The sequence below is a fragment of the Petaurus breviceps genome, unplaced genomic scaffold, assembly GCF_028583685.1.
Source record: "Petaurus breviceps papuanus isolate PSGF00001 unplaced genomic scaffold, PetGlider_PUasm1.0 90847, whole genome shotgun sequence".
Taxonomy (NCBI): Eukaryota; Metazoa; Chordata; class Mammalia; order Diprotodontia; family Petauridae; genus Petaurus; species Petaurus breviceps.
In genome coordinates this window covers 800,880-823,921 of record NW_027187360.1, presented here as the reverse complement: position 1 = coordinate 823,921, position 23,042 = coordinate 800,880, and the positions used below count along the sequence as shown (strand labels likewise).

The window sequence follows — 23,042 nt, the reverse complement described above, 5'->3', positions numbered from 1 at the left end:
ATTTTTTCAATGGAGCTAGCATTATCCAAGTGAACTCTTAACCTATTACAATCCAGACTCAATTAATATTTGCAAGTGAGTGGACTCTCTGAAAGATTCAATGCTATTGATAGCGCAAAAACTTTGCACCAAATTAATTTCCACACAATGCCATGTTTTGTCTAGAAACAGGAGTAATTTTATTTTTCTGTCTGCTACATTATTCTTGGTTGTCAGCCAAGAGGGGATAGCTCATATATGATTATGTGTATGTATGCATATGTATATATTTAATATTCAAAATGACTTTTTTCCTGCAAGAGGAAAAAAGAAAGGAAAAAAAGACTGTACACTCATTACTCAAGATCTGAATGGGCTTATAAATAGTAAAGAATATGAAAAGCAGACATTTATATAGCATGTTAAAGTTTGTAGATATATTACCTGCTCAAAAACTGTCAGCAGCCCCCTATTGCCTATGGGGTATATTGCCTCAGTCTCACATTTGAATAGACCTTCCTTTGGGGTAAATATTATAAATGCAGTTGTTCCCATTTTACAGATGAGGAAACTGAGCCTCAAAGAGGTTGGATGTCTTGCCCACTGTTACACAACTATTAAGTGTTAGGGGCAAGATTTGAACTTAGATTTCTTCTGGTTCTAAAACAGTCCTACTATACGATGTTGACTCTTTCTATTTGTGTCTCTAGAAGACTGTTTATTAGCAAAGGGCCCTCTTTTCACTTTCTCTCCACACTCAGCCAACATCTTAGCTGAGTCCCTCACCATCTATCATTCCTAACTGGCCGCCCTCCTTCATCCATCTTCTGCATAGCTACAAAAATTGTCTTCCTAAATCAGGTCTGTTCTGGTCATGTTACTCACCTACTCAACAATCTTCAGTGACCCTCTACTGCCTCTGGGATAGAATACAAATGCCTCAAAGCCCAGGATTTTAAGTCCTGAACAACCTGGTTTCCTTATTTAACATTATCTTTCATGTAGTTTGTTGTCTGTCCATTGATTCAAGCCATCCCCCACATCTAGAATGCACTGTCTCTTCAACACTGCCTCTGAATCTATCTTTCTTCAGGCTTCAGTTCACATGTCATCTAGTCTGTGAAACCTTTCCTGATTTCTCCAGTTTTATGTTCTTCTTCTCCTCTAAATGGCTTTTATTTATTTGTGTACATGCAAGCCAGTCTGGCTGAAGCAGCAAGGCACCCTAGGAGAGATACAAAAGGCGGTATGTGCTGGGCAAGTCAGACCATCACCAGCACCTTGACCCTCAGAGCCTGATGGGAACAACTCAGGACTCTGAATCCAAGAGCCTTGGGAATGGGAATGCTTCCAGCCCTGTGCTAGCAGTCCATCCTTGGCAGCAACCCCAGTAGAAATGCAACCGGGCAACACTCCCTGCAACCAGAGTGATCAAGGACCCAGAAAAGAAAGTTTTTGTCACTAAAATCCTTGGCATTGTTAAATGGTTCCAGATCAGAAACTGAGATGATTTTATCAGTGGAAATGACATGAAAGAAAAGACATTACCACAACTAGCTTGGTGGTACAGTGGATAGAGCACCAAGACTGAAAGCAGGAAGATCTGAATTCAAATCCAGCCTCAGACACTTACTAGCTATGTGATCAAGTTACTTAACCTCTGTTTGCCTCAGTTTCTTCAACTGTAAAATGAAGATAATAATGACACCTTCACAACCAGGGCTGTTGTGAAGATCAAATGAGATACTATTTGTAAAAAATTTAGCCCAGTGCCTGGCACGTGGCAAGCAATATATAAATGCTTATTAGTATTAATAGCAGCAATAATTATAGCTTTGTCATTGTACCCTGAAGATCACAGGGACCTCTCCATCTGACTTGCAGCTAAAATATTTCATTTCTGTTATCTCTCATTAGAAGGATGTGACTTCTTTAGGAAGGGGGACTGTCTTTTCCATTTGGATTCTCAGTACTGAGCACATAGTAAGCACTTAATAAAATGCCGTTTTCATTCATTCATTCACTCACTCCTTCATTTCATGTTATAGTTAAATCCTTGTTCCTTGAGATTCTTTTTCTATAGCTCTGGTGTCCTGCTCATAGCAGCTCTTTAAAAAATATGAATTATACTTGCCTTTGCATGGCCTATGCCCGGGTAATGTTGAATGGAGAGAACTGGCATCTCTTCTAAAGATCACTGTGTAGTATTCTAAAACTGAACCAATTCAAAATATTCTCCTTGCTACCTGAACTCTAGGCCAAAGACTGCTATGAGAGAAGACTGATTATAAATTTCCATCATTCTGCATCTCTTCGAAACATTAAATACAAGAGGGGAGGAAGACATACCCCCAAGTTCTTTTCTCAGTTCTGCCCCTTGTTAATTTGCTAAATGACCTTGAGCAAGTAATTTCCTCCTATGGGCCTCATGGTCCTCATTTATAAAATGAAGTGAATGGACTTAGCGAAGCTAGGGTATTTCCTACTCTTTGGTCTAAGGGCCCTTTCAGTTGGTCACATTCAACCCAGGAGTTCTATGAGAGGTAGAAACTTTCAGTTCTACCATTCTATGGGCCCATTCAGTTCTGATATTCTATGGAGAAAGGTTTCATTTAGGATCAACATTCAGTCATCCAAGAGTTGCCACCTAGAGAAGTGCAAAGTTATTGTGAGCAGGCAGAACACACAGACACAAGTAGTACTCACTATAGGAAGGTATTCCATAGGCTTGTGCTGGAGGAGGGTACGGTGAATATGCCGTGGACTGCTGGATCCCTGTACTGTATTGGGTCTGTCCATAGGTTGCCATGGTGGGGAGAGACTGGACAGATACTAGATGAGGAAAATGTCTACATAGAAGGAGAGAAGACTCTGCTTAACACCAAATCGTTATCATCACAACCTCATTCTACTCTCTGACTTCCTGAGTTAAAATGAGCCTTGTACACCTGGGCCCCACATGGGCCCCTACCTCAGGTCTTGACTGAACAACATAGCATGGCTAGGTGACTCAGTGGATCGAGCACTGGAACTGGAGGCAAGAAAACTCATCTTCCTGAGTCCAAATCTGGCCTCAGACACTTACTAGCTATGTAAGTGACCATGGGCAAGTCATTTAACCCTGTCTGCCTCAGTTTCCATATCTGTAAAATGATCTGGAGAAAGAAATGGCAAACCATGGAGTATCTTTGCCAAGAAAACCCAAAACGGGGAGAGCTGAACACGAATGGAAAATGACTGAACAACAGCCGTCTCAAGTCTCTCCATACTCCAATCCCTCCTCCACACTGATGCCCAAGTACTTTTCTTTAAGTGGAGGTTTCACCATGTGTCTCCTCTACTTTCTCAACTACTCCAGTGGTTTCCTATTGGCTCTAGGACAACCTACCAACTTCTCTGTCCAGGTTTTAAAAGCACTGCACAATCTGGTCCCAACCAATCTTTCCAGCCCTACAGGACATTACATCCGTGAAAAAGAGGGAAAAGGCCATTCTGGCCACACACAACCCTCCATGTCTCAGCGCTTTACCTTTGCACTAGTCCCGCCACATTTCTGGAATGCATCCCTCCTTACTTCTGCCTCACAGAATCCCTCTCTTCCTTCAAGACACAGCTCAAGCACCATCTTCTGCAGGAAGCCTTGCCTGATCCGCCCAGCTGCTAGTGCCCTCCATCCTGAACTAACCAGTGCTACCTACTGGATATTTTCTCACTTCACATTTATGTTGCCTCTATGACTACACCCCATTAGAATCCAGTCTTCTGAAGAACAAGGATTGTTTTCTTCTTTGTACTTGTAGCACAGCACCTGACACACAGTAGATACTTAATACATGCTTGCTGATTTACAAAATAAATACAATTTAACTTTTGGAGGGAGAGTATCCACAGCTGGTATGGGGGGAATTACAAAAGGTTTCATTTAGGATAAATGACTTTCCCAAGGTCACACAGATAATAAGTAACTCCTAATGCCAAGCTCAGCATGTTTTCTAGTTCACTATAATGCAAAAAAAAAAAAGTGCTGTGACCAACAGCTCTGCCATGAATTTTCTGTGTGATCTTGGGCAAGTCACTGCTCCCTCAGTTTGCGTTTCTTTAAAATGAGAGTGAGGTGGTGCTGCAGGTGAAGATTGCCAAGGTCTCTTCTAGTTCTAATACTCTTTGAGTCTATCATCTCTGTACTTTAAACCCAAAGATAATGGGAGGATCTTTTAAAATAAATGTCAGTATGTGCTTGAGTGTGTGTGTACAAACACACATTTGTATGCATGCATGGTCTAATGACCGAAACTTGATACTAACAAGAGTCCACTGCTTTCCAGAAACTAAAAACTTTCTTCTAAATTGACAGTCAGGTTTTTAAAAGAAAAAACTCTCAAACCTATGTTTCAAAGAACTTATCCACTGGAGCAAGGAATAGGACATAATCAATCAATCTACAAGCATATATAAAATACCTAATATTGAGAGGCACTGTACTTAGCATATTCATTAGCCATGATGATAAAGTTGCCTATTTAAATATTAGAGTGTCCCCAAATTCAACCAGTGCTGCTCACCGTGAGAAGAATGGAGGAATGATCTCTAAAGCTTGTTTGAAGTTTCCTGGGGAGAGAAGAGAAAGGGAGACAAGGGAAAAATTTGATTAACGTGTCTGTCACCATCAATGACACATCATGCTGGCAAACTCAAGCTTCAATTTCACACGCTGACTCAGGAAGAGAACCTTGGAAAGAAGCTATGAGTGACCTCTATTAAAAAAAAAAGCTAGTTTAGAGAAAAGCAATCTAGAACCCTGCTTTCTGCATGGTCTCTACTGCTTGCAAATCTCTGGTTGTTACACAATAGTGATAATTTAGATGGATATCAACTATGATCCTACATAAGAAGCCCAAATCCATCCCAGGGAGAATGCTACGCTCCCATCTTGGAGTGAGACAAGGACCTTTCTAGAGCTGTAGAAAAGTCACAATTGACCTCATTCAATTTCTCATTCAGACATTTTATTATTCAATTAGATTTTTATTAAAGATGTGCCTACTAGGCATCAGGTACCATGCTAGGTGCTCACGATACACCAAGCAGTCCCTGTCCTTAAGAAGCTTGTTTTTTACCAAGTGAGAATAACATGTACACAGATAAGAAATACAAGATAAACTCACAGTAATTTGGGGGACATTAAGAATTGGGGGAATCAGCAGAGCTCCTTATAGGAGGTTACATTAGAGCTGACCTTTAGAAGAAACAAGGATTTCCAAGACAGAAAGATAATAAAGGGGGGCAATTCTAAGGTAGAAAATTAATAAAGGTTGGTGAAGAGTCTGTTTAGAGGTAGAGAGGAGGGAAATAGATTAGTTGTATAGGAGATATTAAGTAGGCCAGTTGGGTTGACCTGAAGAATGTGTGAAGGGAAGTAATGGGGGTCATCAACCTGAAAAGACAGGTAGTAGCTAGACTATGATGAACTTTAAATGCCAAACTGAGCAATCTGTAGTTTATGCCAGAGGCAAGAGGGAGCCAGTGTCCGACCTGTGTTTTAGAAACACCATTGGCAGCTATGTGGAGAATGAATTGATGAGGGGAGAAACTGGAGACATAGACCAAATGAGAAGGTTCCTGTAATAGTTCAGGAAAGGGGAGGGGGGGATAAAGGCCTGAATTGAGGTGATGGTAGTAGAGAGAAAGAGATTTGGGGAAAGGGGAACGAAAATGATGTGGTAGGAGAAGAGAGAGACAGAGTGAGACACAGAGAAAAGAGAGAGACAGAGAGAGAGACCCATACAGACATACACACAGAGAAACAGAATGGGGCAAGAGGGCAGAGGTTGAATATGTAGATAGAGGAAGCACCTACACAGACACGATAATTCTACCCATAGGAGCTGATGAGTTTACTAAGTATAAAGGGTGATATACAAGTTTCTTCACTTCTGGGTTTCTTTTCACTCTTATCTTCTCTCACTCTGGTGGAAAAATTAGTGTCTTTACCTGCCTGCTGTTGTCCCTTTTATATGTTTTTGTATGTGACCTCCCCTGTCACACCCCCAATAAACCTAGGAAAGATTATATAAGAGGGAGACATACTTTATAAAAATTCCCTGCAGACTTCAGTGTGAAAGCATTTTGGGTGAGTTTAAAAAAAGTTTCAATCTATTTTTATTTGGTTCAATTTTAACATTTCCTCCTCAACCCCAACCTTTCCAGCCCAAACTCCGGTGACCTTAAAAGAAGAGGAAACTTGACAAATGACTTACTAACTCCTAAAAGACACCCTCTGATTACGTGTAAAGTTTCAAATTTTAAATGCTTTTCTTGATTGGCGGCAGGAGAGAAGTCAGAGAGTGGGTAACACTATTGTAGTTAGGTTGCAGGCTCTGTCTTTCAGGATGAAAAAAACATCTGAAAGTTGGTTTTTCATTCCTGACTCAGTGGTATGGACCAGTGGTGGGCATTCAGTACTACAGATGCCTGAATTTCACCCCAGCTCCTGTGGTGGATTCCCTTAGTGGGGTCTTGCTTATTAAGCCATTAAAACCTCTGCATCTTGATTTCCAAAGCTCACATTCCCTCTCTCACAGGGGGATTAGCAAGCTAATGACTGGGTAAGGGGGCCAAAAGTTGCCACCTAGAATGTGATGACTAATCTAGGTGCTAGAGAAGTCTTCTTGTAAACATGGCAAAGAATTACATGAATTCCAATTCAGTTAATTTTATTGCAAGAAGCTTTTTTGCTGTCACCCCTCTCCCTCAATGCAGAAATACCACAAACCTATCATTTCTTTTCTCTTTGTAGAGAAAAGGAATATTCTGGCCAGAGACAGTTCTTCACTACGGAAAAGAGAAATTTAGCATACAGTATAGGCCACGACAATAAATAACAATAAATATCTCACTTTTTATGGAGTACTTAAAGGTTTACAAAACATTTTCTTTCCAAGAATCTTGCAAGATGAGGATGATGAAGCTTGTCATACTACTAGAGCTGGGACTGTAACTCAGGTCCTAAGACCCTACTCACTCACCCATAAGACCTGTGGAAAGAGCCATGGATTTAAAATCGTAACACTTGGATTCTCTGCCTTTTACCAACTAGTTCTGCCACTGCATTCCCTTTGTGATTTTGGGTAAGCAACTTAATTTCTCTAAACCTCAGTTTAAATCAATCTTCTCTTTAAAATGAATAAGTTGAAGGGGTGACTAGGTGTTGCAATGAGTACAGCACCAGCCCTGGACTCAGGAGGACCTGAGTTCAAATTTGACCTCAGACACTTAACATAAAACTAGCCATGTGACTTTGGGCAAGTCAAAACCCCAATTGCCCTGCCTTCCCCTTCCAAAAAGCAACAAATAAATAAATAAATAACACGAAGAAGTTGGAGCTCTAAGGTCCCTTCCAACTCAAAATCTATGATCCTCTTTCTTACATCACATTGCCTCATAAAAGAGGCAATAGCGCAGAACAGGAAAAGAGCTCTGACCCCGGTAGTCAGTCCTAGGACATGAGTCCTAGTTCAGCCTCTTCCATCAATTAGCTGTGGGTTCTTGAGCAAGTCATTTCACCTCTGAGTTCAGGTTATACAAGTATAAAAATGGGGAGGGTGATACCTGCCCTGTCTCCCTCTAGGGTTATTATCTTGAATACAAACTCAAGGTATTGTTTTCAGTGATAACAAGGCTGAATGCAATATATTTAAAATTTTATTTACTTTTTTGTATGATTATAATCCATGGATATGGATTATATAATGGATACCTCCCTCTCTTCCCTGCAGAGGTAAGAACTATGGGTGTGGAATATTGCATATAGTCAGACATGGTAGAGGTATTGGTCAGTTTTTCTGAACTGAGCTTTTCTCCTCTTTGTTGGTCCCAAAGGATGACTCTTTGGGTAGAGGAGTAGGGAGGGATATATTCAGAAATGATAGTGATAAAAAAAACAAAAGGCTTCAATTTAAAAACATTTTAAAAAGATAAAAGCAATATCACACATACACAAAATATTAATGGGCACTCACTCCTTTTAGTTTTAGCATCATTTCCTCTAAAAAAAAAGGATCAGGAATTCTCTTCTAATATAAGCATGACAATGCTACCCCCTTCCCTCATCCCCCCCCCCCCCCAAGAGATTAGTTCTGCAGAGCAGGTGTGGCAAGCACAGGTTTTTCCAAGGCCAAGTCACCTGTGGGAACTACCTGTTCCTGGCTTACTGGTCTGAGAGGTGAAGGTGAGGAAAAACAAACTTGCCACAAGCTCAGCTCCCGCATAAAATAAATGCTCAATAAGTGTTTATTGAATTAAACAATAAGAGTTTATTGAATGAATGAAAATGCTATTCAACATCATGATGGAATGTTAAAGACCTTTAAAAAAAATCAGAATGCAGATTATCTAATGGGAGTAGGGATTCACAACCCAGAGGAAACATCTAATATTCCAGTATTCATTTCAGAAAGACAGCTGCTTTTTTTTTTTTAAAGAAAAATGTTTGCCTCTTCTCTACTTGCTTAGTGTAATTAATCTTTCCAGGCTGATAGCAGCAGCCAGGTCCTAGCTCAGCTTTCACCTCCAGTTTTCCTTGACTACTGTTATCTCTACTTTCTTCAAATTGTCACACTCATTGTGTCTTCGGTTCAACTCTGCCAGTTCTATGTTAAGGAAGGGACCATTTCAGAACTTTTTTTGTATATTGCACAGAGTGCTGGCACACAGTAGGTACTCAGAACAATCCTTGCTAAAGAAATGAATGAATACAGGTCGAAAGGCAAAGGGTGAAATAGGCCAGCCAACAGTGGCTTAATCTGGCATAGTGAGCATGCTGAAGTATAGAATTTCTCCTGCAGATTTGGTGGAGCTTAGCTCTAACCTCACAGGGCACTGAAAGAAACTTGTTTATGTAATAGGATATTACCAGACTTGCCATCTCTGAATTTGGTAGCAACTTTTCCCATTCTCCCTCTCAGAGAACCTTCACAAATTTTAGAATCTAAGATCTACTTGCTTCCATGCAATGGAAAGACAATATATTTCCTCCTCTGTAAAATGAGGGGGTTAAATTAAATGATCCCTTAAGTCCCTGCAAACTTTGTCATTCTGTGCTCTAAGGTCCCTTTTGGCTCTAAATGGCTCATTGGGATTAGAAGCCAGGTGTACTGATTCCTATTATCAGGTATAGGTCATCATGATTTATCAAAGACAAAGTCTTTAGGGCAGTATCTCCTTTTATATGCTCAAGTTTGGCTGAATTATACTTTGAGGTTTTCAAAATGTGAAGTCAACAGATTCTTAGAACTGCAAGGGACCTTGGCAAGTAGAATATAAGAGCTAGAGGGACCTTAGGGATAAGTCTAATACAGCTCCTTCATTTCATGGATCAGGAATCTGAGACCCAGAGAGGTTTAGTGAATTGTCTTAGGCAGAGGTGTCAGACACATGGAGGGGGCGGGGGAGGGGCAATACTCTCAGTGGGCTTGAACTAGGTTAAAATGTAATTGGGAAATATTTATTAAAATAAACAAAAACAGAATAGAATTCAGATAATGTTAAGAGGTGGCCCAGAGGGATTCTTATGGACATATTCCCCACCCCTGCCTTAGTTCTAAGGTCATAGTATGGATTTGACTAACTGAGATTAGAAATCAAATTAGAAGAAAAAGGGAAGGAAGAAAAGAAAGAAACCTGGGATGGTTTCTGGTGTGCCTATCTGGAAACCACTGCTGCTTATTTTCTGAAGGCTAGAGCTTACTACAAAAGCATTTTGTGATTTTTAGCACTTTGAAGGGAATAGAGGTAGAAATGAGAAGACTTGGCAGGTGACTGGAAGTGGGAGAGGCAAAGAATTAGATTCAATGAACTCAGAATTTTGATCCATGAAATGAAGGAGCTGTATTAGACTTATCCCTAAGGTCCCTCTAGCTCTTATATTCTACTTGCCAAGGTCCCTTGCAGCTCTAAGAATCATCTAGCAATGATACCTAGTCCAGCTCTCTAATTTTTACTAGATGGGGAAACTGATGCCCAGAAAGGTGGAAGGACCTGCCAAAGGTCACTCTCGTAGTGAGCGGAGACAGGACCAGATCCCAGATCTCCAAATTCCCAAACCAGTTCTCCTTCAATTACATCCTGCCACCTTCCATTTCTAGCAAGCTAGCAACCAATACACTAAACATGTTTTTACCACTATCTAGTATTCTCACTCACTGTGTGTGTTTCACTCAGGGGAGAGAAATAACAGTCAAAACACAGTCTTTAATCTGCTTGCTCATAATTAATGCAACTTGGTTTCTGAATAAGTTACAAGGAACTTTTTCTGACCATGTCCATGAATAATGGACAGCCCACACAATGCTTCCTTCTACCAATCTCTGGGGCAGGATCAAGACGTCAGTATTCTTTTTCAGAAAGGTTGTTCAACATGCTTGTTCCACTGCTTCCACAACTCAAGACTCAATTTTTTTTCCTACCCACAGGATGAAGGTTTTAGAAAAAGGCTCAGTCTCATCACCCCCTACCCCTTCCAAGTGAAATGCCTAAATCCTACCAAAAATCAACTCTATTGTTGTTGTTCAGTCATTTTTCAGTCAGGTGACTCTTGTGACTCAATTTGTCGTTTTCTTGGCAGAGATACTGGAGTGGTTTGCCATTTCCTTCTCCAGCTTATTTTACAGATAAGGAAACTGAGGCAAACAGGGTTAATCACTTGTACAGGGTTACACAGTTAGTAAGTGTCTGAAACTAGATGTGTACTCAGGAAGGTGAGTCTTTGTGACTTCAGACCTGATTCTCTATCCACTTTGCCTCCTTGTTGCCCTGCCCCTCAATCAACTCTATAATGCAGTACAAATCACCTTTCTGCTCTGGGCCTTAATTTCCCCTTTATGTAAAATGAAGGGGTTGGACTAAATAATCACTGTTTTTGTCATGTGCCCTTTTGCCGATTTGATAAAGCCTATGGAGCCCCTATTCAGAATGCTTTTAAATGCATAGAGTAAAATATAAAGGATTATAAAGAAAATCAATTATATTGAAATAAAGTTATCAAAACATAAAAAAAAAAACAAGGTCACCCCAGGTGAAGAACCTCTGGATTGGATGATTCCTAAGATTTCTTCCACTTTCTTGGCCCTCTACATTCTGTGTTCTTAAGGTCCCTTCCCACTTTAACATTTTATGTTCCAGCAACAATGACTTTGCCAAGGCCTCGATTTCCTTAAAAATAAAGTTCTAATGACTTGATATTTGACTGGAAATGTGAATTTTAAAATGTCAGCTTCCCCTTCATGGTAGTCCTTCCAGCCAACCTCGTTTGGTGACATTCACATCCTGCGAGCTGTAATCAAGCCCAGTTAGCCACGGTGAGATAAGTGGGTTTTCAAAACACCTACAGCAAATAGTCCTCATAAGGGGTTAAACCAGTGGTTAAACATAATAGCTTAATGCTTCTTGCTAACTTCTCTTCTAGCAGAAAGGCTGACAGATCCCAAGCAGAGCAAACAATAGCAGGAATTGTACTAGCAAGAACTAGTTCCTCTGCATCACTTGCCAATAATTTTTTAAACAGATTTAACATTCCTGTGCTTCCTTGACTCAAGCTGATCTAGAAAACAAGAGGCAGACAAGCTTTTGTCCTGGGATGAAAACCCTATAAGCAACAGACCCACTTGGATGAGTGTTAAACCAGGAGGGAACTGAATGTACAGAGCTGGTCTGTGATCTTGAGAAGATGTACAGTTGGCCCTGGATATCACACTTAATGTTTAATTGCTGCCTGTGGGCTCAGAGCCACAAACTGCTACACTGTCTTGCCACTTAATATTTTGAATTATTTCTACCCAGAAGAGGAAAATTTTAAAAGAAGGTTTGACCCCACTAAGCAGGCTATTCAAATCTCTGGGTACCTTTCAGAGGGGCCCATCCTGACTTCTGGTCAGAGGACTGAGGGGAAAAAAAGAGTTGTCAGACAATCTGTGCTTTTGAAAGGAAATGTTTTTCGTAAGATCAGGTTCTGGGGCTGACCCACAACTTTGACACCCTCACATGGGTCCTTTAGTGACTGCTGGCATGAACAAACCACAAAGAGACCAAAGGCCTACCTCCTATGTCATGGGGAGACAGGGCACCAATGTCAGAAAGGTTGGGCGTCAGTCTATCAGAGCAATGGCTGTTTACAGTCAGGCTGGGTGAGATCACCAGATCTAGCATTTCCTTGTACCTGAAGGAAAACAAAGGAAAAATGTAATTTAATTCATTAATTATGCATGCTTTACTAATGATTCCCATTTTTTCCCTAAGTGTATAAATATTAAAACTGATTACCTAAACCCTAGCTTCATATAAATTCTACATAATAAAAAATTCACTAAAGTTTTCATCAAAGGGAAATGATGAATTAAAATGAAGTACTTGGGCCCCTTGAGAGTACACCCATTTGATTAAAGTTTTCCCCCCTCATACTGTATTTTGCCACTAGAAAATTTACATTTCTGTGTCTTTTTAATGTCATGTGGAACAAGAAGTAGGCAACACTTGAAACCAGCACTTACTGAGAAAGAGAAGGAGTCAGGTTGAGAGAGAGCAATTCCAGGCAGACCCTGGGAGGGTCCAGTGTTTAGGTATAACACTGGGGTCATTTCAATCCCAGGAATGAGCAAAAAAACAGGCTGTTGTGGTATGAGAAGTCACAAAAGAGGCTTGACTTCCATAAACTCAAGTAAGAAGACAACAAGATACAGCTGTTGGATCTGAGGTCAGATGACATTCACCCAATTCCCAATCCAAGGGATAGGCTTGACTTATCCCTTCAACACTTGCTATCTATATGACATTCAGCAGGTAACTTCCTCAGGTCTCGGTTTCCTCATTTAAAGAGAGGAGGCTGGACCAGATGATTTCTAAGGTGGCTTACAACTCTAGCTAGATGGTCCTAAGCTCACGAGCAGTTTGGTGTTACTTAATTCGGGGCTCATACCACAATTCCTCAGAGGAGACAATGGCGTCTATGCTTTGGTAGCCAAATCAGTGTGGGAAAAAGGCAGGGGGAGAGAGAGGATGCGAAAGAAGGAAGAAAAGGGTAATTTTTAAACTTTCAGTATTAATTTTAATTAAAAACATTTCCAAATCTTAGCATATTCTTAGCACTTATATATAATGCATTCTATTATCTGTCATGGTTGGGGAGAAGGGCATTCTGGTTACTTGAAAGTTACCACATAAGACTAATGATTTTTTTCAAAGAATTGAAATGCAAACTCCCCCCACCCCCACCCCATAACAAAACTTAATAATGATTCTATTTCTCTCTCTGTTGATGGCACTACCCTTAATCCCATCACCTAGACTTGAAAACTCAAAGGTAACTTCACTCTGACACCTTCACTCCCCAGTAGACAGTATGTTGTGAGATCTGTTGATTTTGCCTCTGAAAATACTCATACATTCATCCTTCCCTCTTCATGCCCACTCCCACCAACTTGGTTCCGGCCCTTCTGTCTTCCCTGGCCTTTTGTAACAACTTCCTAACTGGTGACCCTATTTCCAGTTTCTTCATTCTTAAAACCAATGCAAAAACAATCTTCCTAAAGGGATGAACTCATCGTTTCTCTGCTTTGGAATCTTCTGTGGATCTCTACTGCCTACAGGCTAAAACGCAATCTCATTAATTGGCATTGGAGGCCCTCCACTGTCTGGCTCCAGCTTTCCTTTCCAGCTGTATTTACACAACTCTTTTTCACTTCTATATTTTAGCCCAACTGGACCTCTGACGACCCCTCCAAACTTGGTATTCCATCTCCCAACTTCATTCCATCATCTTTTCTTGCCCTTTCTCACTTCTGTGCTTTTAAACAGGCCATGCACAAATTTTTGTCTAGGTTTCCCCCATTTCTGCCTGGTGAAATCCTTCCCTTAAGTTGAGCTAAAGCACCATCTCCTTCACAAAGCCTTGCCTAGACTCCTAAGCTAAATGTTCTCCTTTTCATCCCCCTGTTTAAGTTTTTCCTCCCACTCTGTTTGATTTTTCTTATGGGTTTATCAGAGTCCAATCTGTATTTTGGTGATTATGTTTCATTCCCATGATTAGATTCAAAGTTCCTTGAGGGCAGGGACTATGACCAATTTCATATTTGTGGAACCCATGGCTTAGTCCTCTTGCTACTCACTCCTCCCCAAACCCTGGGCTCACATATACTGAGCTTGATATTGGGCCATTTTTTCTCCTTTGACTTATACCCCGACTTCAAATTTACTCCATCAAATCTTCAAATATAGTCTATGTATGATTTATGTTTATGTTACTCCAAATGAGAGTAAAAGGGTCCCCCAGCCACAGATGCTACCTGGGAGATTCTTCCTTCTTCTTGCTCTCCTTGTCCTGCCTAAGTATTACCTGGCCTTTCCACCCTCTTACTTGTGACCACTCCTTTCTGGGTCATCATCCATGGCCTGTGCTGTCCCCCAGAGTTCTGCCTTAGGTCCTCTTCTATTATTTATTTATATATCTCATAAATTCCAAAGGGTTCAATGATCACATCTATACATGTATCTCCTAAATAGACATAGCCAACTCTGATCTCTCTCCTGCAACTCTAGTCTTACTTTACCAACTAACTGCTGGGCATCTCTACCTATATGTCCCATAGAGGGAAAGAAAAAGGGAATATGCACTTATTAAGCACCTGCTATTTACTAGACACCATGCTGGGCACTTACAAATATTATCTCATTTGAGCCTCACAACACTTAAAGAGGTAGGTGCTGTTATTATCCCCAACTTACAGATGAGGAAACTGAGTCTGAGAGGTTATATGACTTACCCAAGGTCACACAAGCAGTAAATGTCTGAAGTTAGATTTGAACTTAGGTCTTCCTGAGTTGCCAAAGGCAACTCAAACCCAGCATTTCTAAAACAAAACTCATTATGTTTGCCTTAAAATTTGCTCTGCTTCCAAGCTTCCTTATTTCTGTTGAGGAAAACTCCAGCTTTTCAATTGCTCAGGTTTACAAATTCAGTGTCATCTTTGACTTCTAAGATTCAATAAACTGACAAGTCTTATTGATTCCACCTCTTCAACATCACTTGCAATAATCTTCCTTCAACACTTACTACCTGTTTGATCCTGGGCAAGTCACTGAACCTTTTTGAGACTCAGTTTCTTCACATATAAAATTAAGGGGTTGGATTTGATGACCTCTAAGGTCCCTTTTAGTTCTAAATCTGTGATCTCTTCTCAAGACTCACATCACCAACCACTTTGATCCAGCTCCTTGTCACCTCTCACCTCAATTATTTTTTTTAATTGCTTTTTTTTGAGGGCAATTGGAGTTAAGTAACTTGCCCAAGGTCACACAGTTAGGTTTTTTTTGTTTGTTTTTGTTCGTGTGTGTGTGTTAAGTGTCTGAGGCTGAATCTGAACTCAGGTCCTCCTGACTCTGGGGCCAGCACTCTACTCACTGTGCCACCTAGCCACCCCTCACCTCAATTATTTTAACAGCCTCATAATTGGTCCACCTGTATCCTCTCTACTTATCCTCCATAAAGCTGCCAAATTAATTTTCTGAAAGTTCAGGTCTGACCATATCACTCTTAAGAAACTCCAGTGGTTCCTCATTAACTTTAGGTTAAAATACAAAATCTTCTTTTTGGCAGAGCACTTCACACTGGCTCCAGTCCATCTTTCCAGGATGATTACATGTTACTCTCCCTTATACATTCTACACTCCAGCCAAACTGGCCTGCTCACTATTCCCAATACACACCATTCTCTCCTCTGGGCTTTGGTCCAGACTGTTCCCTGTGCTGAGAATGCTTGCTTTCTTCACCCTCATCTCTTAGAACTCTCTGGCTGCCTTCAAAGGTTCAACTCAGGTATGCCACCCCCCTTCAATAAACTTTTCTGGATTTCTCCAGTTGTTACTAGAAATGGCCCTCCTGTCAATGTGTATTTGGGGGATTATATATATTCTGTATTTATTTATCCCTGAAAATGTCACCTCTTTGGGGGCAGCTAGGTGGCACAGTGAGTAAAGTGCTGGCCCTGGAGTCAGGAGGACCTGAGTTCGGTTCCGGCCTCAGACACTTAACACCCCCCCCCCCCCACACACACACACACAAACTATCTGTGTAACTTTGGGCAAGTTACTTAACCCCAATTGCCCTCCAAAAGGCAAAAAAAAAAATGCCACCCCTTCAAAGTAGAATGTAAGCTCCTTGAAGGTAAGACCTCTCAATTTTGTGCCTGGCACATAGTAGCATTTCAAAAAATGCTTGTGAATTAAGTGTTGTTTGAACAATAGCTCACATTTCTATTTCACTTTAAAGTTTGGAAAGCACTGTCTTCACAACAACTCTGTAGGATAGAGCATGAATGACTATTATTAGCATTTTACAGATGAGGAAAATGAGGCACAGAGACTTTAAATGACTGCGCAGAGTCATACAATTAATAGTCATCAGAGCTGGGAATGGATGTTGGTGTCCTAACTTTTTTTTCTAGTGTATCATATTATCTTATTGTGACTCTCAGTTATGAACTAGTTAAGCCTATGCAGTACAACTTAACAGGAGCAGTAACAATCAAAACTACTAGGTACTGATTTAAACATAGAGAAGTTGATTTGGAGCAGACTGCGAACTAAAGAACCAGAAGTAAGTGAACATAGTAGTACCACATTTACTAAATCCAAAAACCTTAACTGCAGAGGTAAAGACTCACTATTTGACAAAAAACTGCTAATAAAACAAAAGCAATCTGGCAGAAATTAGGATTAGCCCAATATTTCATATAATATTGTCACAACTCCAACTAGATATATGACCTACATATAAAAGGTTACAAAAAACAAATTAAAAGATTAGGAAAGGAGATAGCTTTCACTTCTTTTTTTTTTTTTAAAGCAATCGGGGTTAAGTAACTTGCTCAAGGTTACACAGCCAGTTATTTCTGGGTGTGGTGCTGAGTATCCGAGCCCAGATTTGATCCGAGCCCAGATTTGATCCAGGTCATCCCGACACTGGAGCCAGTGCTCTACTCGCTGAGCCACCTGGCCGCCCCTAAGCAATTGGGGTTAAGTAACTTGCTCAAGGTTACATGGCCAGGTGTTTCTGGGTGGGTGCTAAGTGTCTGAGCCCGGGATTCGATCTCCAGGTCTTCTCAACACTGGAGCCGGTGCTCTTACTCGCTGTGCTACCTGGCCACCCCATACCTTTCACTTCTATGGACAGGTGAAGAGTTCTTGGCTAAAGCAGGGATGATGAAAGCCATAGGAGATAAACTGGATAGTTTTGATTATATAACACTGAAAAGCTTTTATACAAACAAAATCAATGTAATTAAAATTAGAAGACAAATAGTTAACTGGGGAAAATTAGTGTAGCAAGTTTCTCTTATTGATAAAAGACTGATATCTAAGATATATAGAAAACTGATTACAAATACATAGAAACAAGAATTTCCCCCCAATTTGTAAATGCTCAAAAGATATGAAGAGTTTTCTAAAGGAGAAATGCAAGCCCTCAACAACAATCTGAAAAAAATGCTCCAAATTACTAATCATAAAAGAAATTAAAATTAAAGTTCTGAAGTTCAATCTCATAGCTATCAGATTAGCAAAGATGACAACTATTAGATGGGACCTGGGAAGTGAGGCCTACTAAACAATCCAGTGTTGATCGAGTTACGAATTGATCCAACTGCTCTGAAAAGCTATTTGGAACTAAACCCAAAAAAGTTATCAAACTGAGCAGTCTTTAACAGAGTGATGACACCACTAGGCATGCACTCCAAAGACATAGAGAGAGAAAAGACCCATTGGTCATATCCTCAAAATATCCACAGCAGTGCTTTTTGTAAGTAGAAAAAAAGGAAAACTAAAGTAGTAAGTACTCATCAATTTGGGAACAGCTGAACAAATTATGCCATATGAATGAAACAGGATTATTACTGTACCTTTAAAAAATAATCAAGGGGCAGCTAGGTGGCACAGTGAATAGAGCACTGGCCCTGGAGTGAGGAGGACCTGAGTTCAAATCCAGCCTCAGACACTAAACACTTATTAGCGTGTGACCTTGGGCAAGTCACAACCCCAACTGCCCTGTCTTCCCTCCTCCAAAAAGCAAAATAAACAAAAACAAAAAAAAAATGAAAATCAAAAGGAAAGATGTCAAGGATTCCTTCAAAAGGAAGTTTCCAAGAAACTTCAGAGGACTCATTATTCAGAGTAAAGTGATCATAACCAGAATTTACGCAATTTGCAACATTGTTAATAAAAAATAACTTTCAAAGACTTAAGGACTCTTCAATGTAATGAATAACTTACTCCAAGGGAGCAATAATTAAACATACTTCCTACTTCTTTATACAGAAATGATACTAGAGGTACAAAATGAGACCTATATTTTTAGATATGATCAACATGTGGGTTTGTGTTGCTTAACTATGCTAGCTTGTTGTAAAGAAGGACTCTGGGGGGTATTTTTTGTGAGTTTTTTGGTTGAGGGTGATGGTGATGATAGTGACAGGGATTTTCCTCTCTCCTCCCAGAAGAAAAAAAAATCCAATGTGTTTTTTGTTTTATTTTATTTTTCAAATGAATGGAAATCTATTTTTCTTCTTCCCACTCCTTTCCCTACTAGAGGGAAAAAGAAAATATAATGGGTTTCCTTTGTAACCCTATGTATTTTATACATTAAAAAACCAACCAACCAACCAACTACACCACCATTATTCTGAGAAGGGATCCATAGTATTCACTAAACTGCCAAAGGGGTCCAAGATTAAAAAAAAAAAAAAGGTTAAGAATTCCTGGTTTATAGGGCCGGCTAGGTGGCCCAGTGAATAGAGCACTGGCCCTGGAGTCGGGAGGACCTGAGTTCAAATCCAGCCTCAGACACTTAACACAAAAACTACCCAGGTGACCTTGGGCAAATCACTTAACTCCAATTGCCCTCCAAAAAGTAAAAAAAAAAAAGAATCTAGAGTTTTCTTTTTTCTGCTTTGTCTCCTCCTACTTTTGATACCAAGTCAATTTTTGTATCATAGAAAACAATTTGATAGGCTCCCTTCTTTTATCATTTTTGTAAACTGTTTACAGAATATTTGAATTTTTAAAAAATATTTGATGAAATTCACTTATAAATACTTCTGGGCCTTTGTTTTTCCCCCTTTAGGGATTAATTTATGGCTTTTTCAGTTTCTTTTTCTAAGATTCTGTTATTTACATGTTCTACTTTTCCTGCTAATCTGAATATTTTATATTTTTGAAAATAATAGCTAGCATTTATATAGTGCTGGAAGGTTTGCAAAGTGCTGTGCATGTTCTATCTCATTTAATATTCATTCATTTCATTTGCTGTCAATTTTGCTGACATAAATTGAGCAAAATATTTTCTAGTAATTTCCTTTACTTGGTCTTGATTTATTGAAATTTTTTTCCATTTTTATATTAGTTTTTCCTCTTTTAAAAAATAAGATTAGCTAACAGCTCATTATTTTATTACTGCTTTTAAAAAAACTTTAATTTTATTTATCAGTTTTTGCTTTTAATTTTGTTGATAGCTTCTTTGACTTTCAGGATTTTTTGTGATTAACTGGATTTTCTTGGTTTGCTGGGTTTCTATTTTGTTTCTAATTCATTATTTGTCCTTCCTTTTGTTGGTAAAAAAAAAAAAATGGATATAAATTCTCCCCAAAGACTGTATTTGTTATATTCCAAAGTTTTGGTATTATTATTTTATCTTTTTAAATGAAATCATCTAGTGTTTCTGTGATTTACTTGACCTATCAATTCTTAAGGATTAAATTATTTAGTTTCCATTTAAGTTTTAGTCTTTTCTTCAAAGGCCCTTTACTGATTACATTTTATTGTATTATGGTCAGTAAAAGATACGTTAAATATTTCTTTTTTGTATTTTTAATAAGGCTTATATGCATAATTGATTTTTATAAAGGTGTTGCACAAAACTAAGACAGAGGTATATTCCTATGAATTCCCATTCAGTAATCACCAGATTTAACACAGCCAAACATTTTATATAGGGCCTTCACTTTTTTCTTATCTTTTTGTTAGATTTGTCTGGGTATAAGAGGAGTACATTAAGATTCTCAACTATTATACTTTTGCTGTGTATTTCAACCTATAATTTGATTAGTTACTCCTTTAAGAAAATGTTTACTGATTTGTCTTAATTATTTAGATGCTATGTCAGATCATATGTAAAGCATTGCTATTATTTCATTAACTATAGCATCTTTAAGCATAACGTAGTTTCCTCTTAACCACATCTATTTTCATTGTTGTCTTGTAAGAGATAACAAATATTACCACCGTTTTATTTTTAGCTTACATAAAGTATAACAAATTCTCTAGCCCCTTATTTTAACTCCATTTGAATCTTTGTTTCAAGTATATGTCTTATAAACAACATATTGTTAGATTCTTCTTTCTAACCCAATCTGCTCTCCTTTTCCATTCAAAAGAGGAATTCATTTTATTCACATCCACAGTTACACTTTTTAATGATGTAGTTCTCTCCATTATAGCCTATTATGCTTTTCCTACTCTTTCTGTCCCATCCCTCTCTTTATGGAGATGGAAGTAAGTTTAAGAGAAGGAATATGTTCAGTGCTGATGATTTATAATCAAAGAAATCTGCTTCTACTCCACCATCCCTCTTCTTTGCCTTGCCTTAAGACAGATTTCTGTTTCTTACGCTTCATTTCCTCTTAATTGTTTTGCTTCCCTCCCTGACTCTAGCTCCCTATTTAAACCTCTTCCTTGCTCTTCTTGCTGTTTCCTTATCGAGTTTATGTATTGTTACATCAAACTCTGCCTGTGTGCATTCAGCTCTTCTTTGTTTGGTTCAGATAAAAATGAGGTTATGGATACCCTTTCTTCTGTTTTTATACCCTAATGATGAGACATAGTTGGCTCCATTTCTTCTTCCTGAATTCTTTCCTCATGTATTCCTTTTCACCTTCCTTTTATTTTTGCTTTTAAACTATCCAAAATAGAACAGAGTCCCTCTGTTTGTTTTATTTAACTCCTTCTTATGACCTTTGAAGATGTCATAATTTTGAAGGGATTCTGTCTTTTCTCCCCTTATTAGAAAGTTACTACTTCACAATTGTTTAGCTCCTTCTAATTGCTGAATTATATTTGCCTTTTAAAGTTTCTCTTGACTCCTATATTTACAACTCAAAGTTTTATTTAGCTCTAGTATTTTCCTCAGGGGTGCTTGAATGTACACTATTCCATTAAAGACTCATTTCTGCCTTTTCAGAATTATACTCAGTCTTGTAGGGTAAGTTATTTTTGGTTGAAAGTTTTTATTGTTTGCCTTTTGGAATATATATTCCAAGATTTTCTCTTCTTCATATTAGTTGCTGACAAATCTTGAGTGAATCTGATTGGTTCCTTTCTTTGAACTCTTTTCTGGTTGCTTATAGTATTTTTTTTCTTTAGCTGGAAACTCTGGATTTTAGCTACATTTTATTTTTTTCTTTTAATTTTGTTCTAGTATTTCTTTTCTCATGGAGTGACTGAGTTTAATTTTCATGGAGTTTATTATTTGGGTAAGGTCTTCCACCTTTTGTTTCTTTCATTTTTTTTTCTTCAAAGATTTTATTTCACTATTTACTTCTTGCTTCATTTCTTTCAGGTATTCTTATAGTGCTTGTGGCTAAGCCATTTCTCCTTGCCCTTTTGCCCTTGGGGTGGCCAGACCCTATTTTTCTTTGGTCTTGATTTCCTAGACTCCTTCCCCATAGGCTTCTACCTACCCTGATGTGTCTTCAGTCAAGAGGAATGACATGCTTCATTGCTCCTGTCCATGATTCTGCTACTCTTCTCTTCCCCCTCCCACTCTACCTCTCCTCTGCGAAGCACTTGTCTGGATTCCAACCCCCAGGCCCTCCTCAGTACCAGGGAGCTGCTGATGCTGCTGGCCCTTTCATCTGAATTTTACTGGTTTTCCTAGCAGTGCTCCCCATTTCCAATACGCATGGCTTCTGAATGTCCTTCTGGATTTAAGGAGTTTACTGATGTTTCTCTCTGAATTTCTTGACCATTATTTAATGTTGCACTTCTTTTAGGTTATTGCTGGAGTATTCATTAACTATGGTATCTTTAAGCATCTTTCCTCATGTAGCTACATGCTGTATCTCACCAGCAGAGTACCCTCCTTGAAGGGCCTCTTTCATTTTTATCTTGTATCTGCAGTGCCTTCCACATTGTTGGCACTGAATAAATGTTTGCTGAGTTTTTAATGTCAAATTCAGTGCTTTTTCTACCATATCATGCTGCCTTTCTTATAACATGCTGTCTTATAACTAAAGCAAGAAAATGAAATACATGAAAACCAAACACTATTCAAGAAATGACAAAGCATCACCATTTACTCTTTGGCCATGCTTATGTTAACAAAAACACTGCATCTCATTTTCAAATAAAAAGAAAGAAAAGTCTTGGCAGAATCCTGACTGACCTGACTGTTCTTCCCTGCTATACAATCTATTAATATAACACATCATGAACACAATAACCACATGTGTTTTATCACAAAGAGAACTGGGTAAAAAGAGTATGATAGGAAAAAAAGACTCAAAGAATATGTCTTATAAGAGGCAGATCAGTAGGCTCATTTTCTTATAGAGATGCCATGTGATATAATTTAAAAAAAAGAAAGGAAAAGAAAAAGCAGTGGATAAGTAGTTAGATACAGATTCTAATCCTAGCTGTTACCAACTAAATGCGTAGCCTTATATAGGAGCAGGTCAAAGACTGAGAAGGTTTATTGACCTATTTGTTTGTAATATAGACAGGGATAGTACAGTGGAAGATGTTGGATTTGGAATTTCTAACCCTAAATCAAAGTAAGGTCTCTGGCCTTAAGAAGTAGCAATTATGGATTGAAAATATAATTAAGCATAAGGCCATTAGTTAGCTGTAGATATTCTTATATTCCAAAGAGCTTGATGCTTAGGACAAGGAATTATTTTTGCAGAGGAAAGAACAATTTTAAAGAAGGCTTAGAGAGACAAGCAGACTCCTTCACCCTGCTGCCTCCCCCC

The 23,042-nt window shown here is 38.9% G+C and overlaps 1 protein-coding gene and 1 long non-coding RNA gene across 5 annotated transcripts in view; one reads left to right on the top strand and one right to left on the bottom strand.

The window, feature by feature from the left end:
* The window catches only part of EYA2 (EYA transcriptional coactivator and phosphatase 2), a 252,360-nt gene that overhangs the window by 140,423 nt on the left and 88,895 nt on the right, over positions 1–23,042 (bottom strand). For all 4 annotated transcript variants that reach the window (XM_069072333.1, XM_069072330.1, XM_069072332.1 and 1 more), the window contains 3 exons: positions 12,072–12,190; positions 4,542–4,587; positions 2,686–2,828 (listed from right to left, as the gene is read on the bottom strand). In XM_069072333.1, the coding sequence (XP_068928434.1) occupies positions 2,686–2,828; positions 4,542–4,587; positions 12,072–12,180 (298 nt within the window). In that variant the 5' untranslated portion in view covers positions 12,181–12,190. The remainder of the gene's footprint in view (positions 1–2,685; positions 2,829–4,541; positions 4,588–12,071; positions 12,191–23,042) is intronic.
* Positions 1–23,042, top strand: part of LOC138149373 (uncharacterized) — a 42,655-nt gene that overhangs the window by 12,022 nt on the left and 7,591 nt on the right. The gene's annotated exons all lie outside the window — the stretch shown is intronic.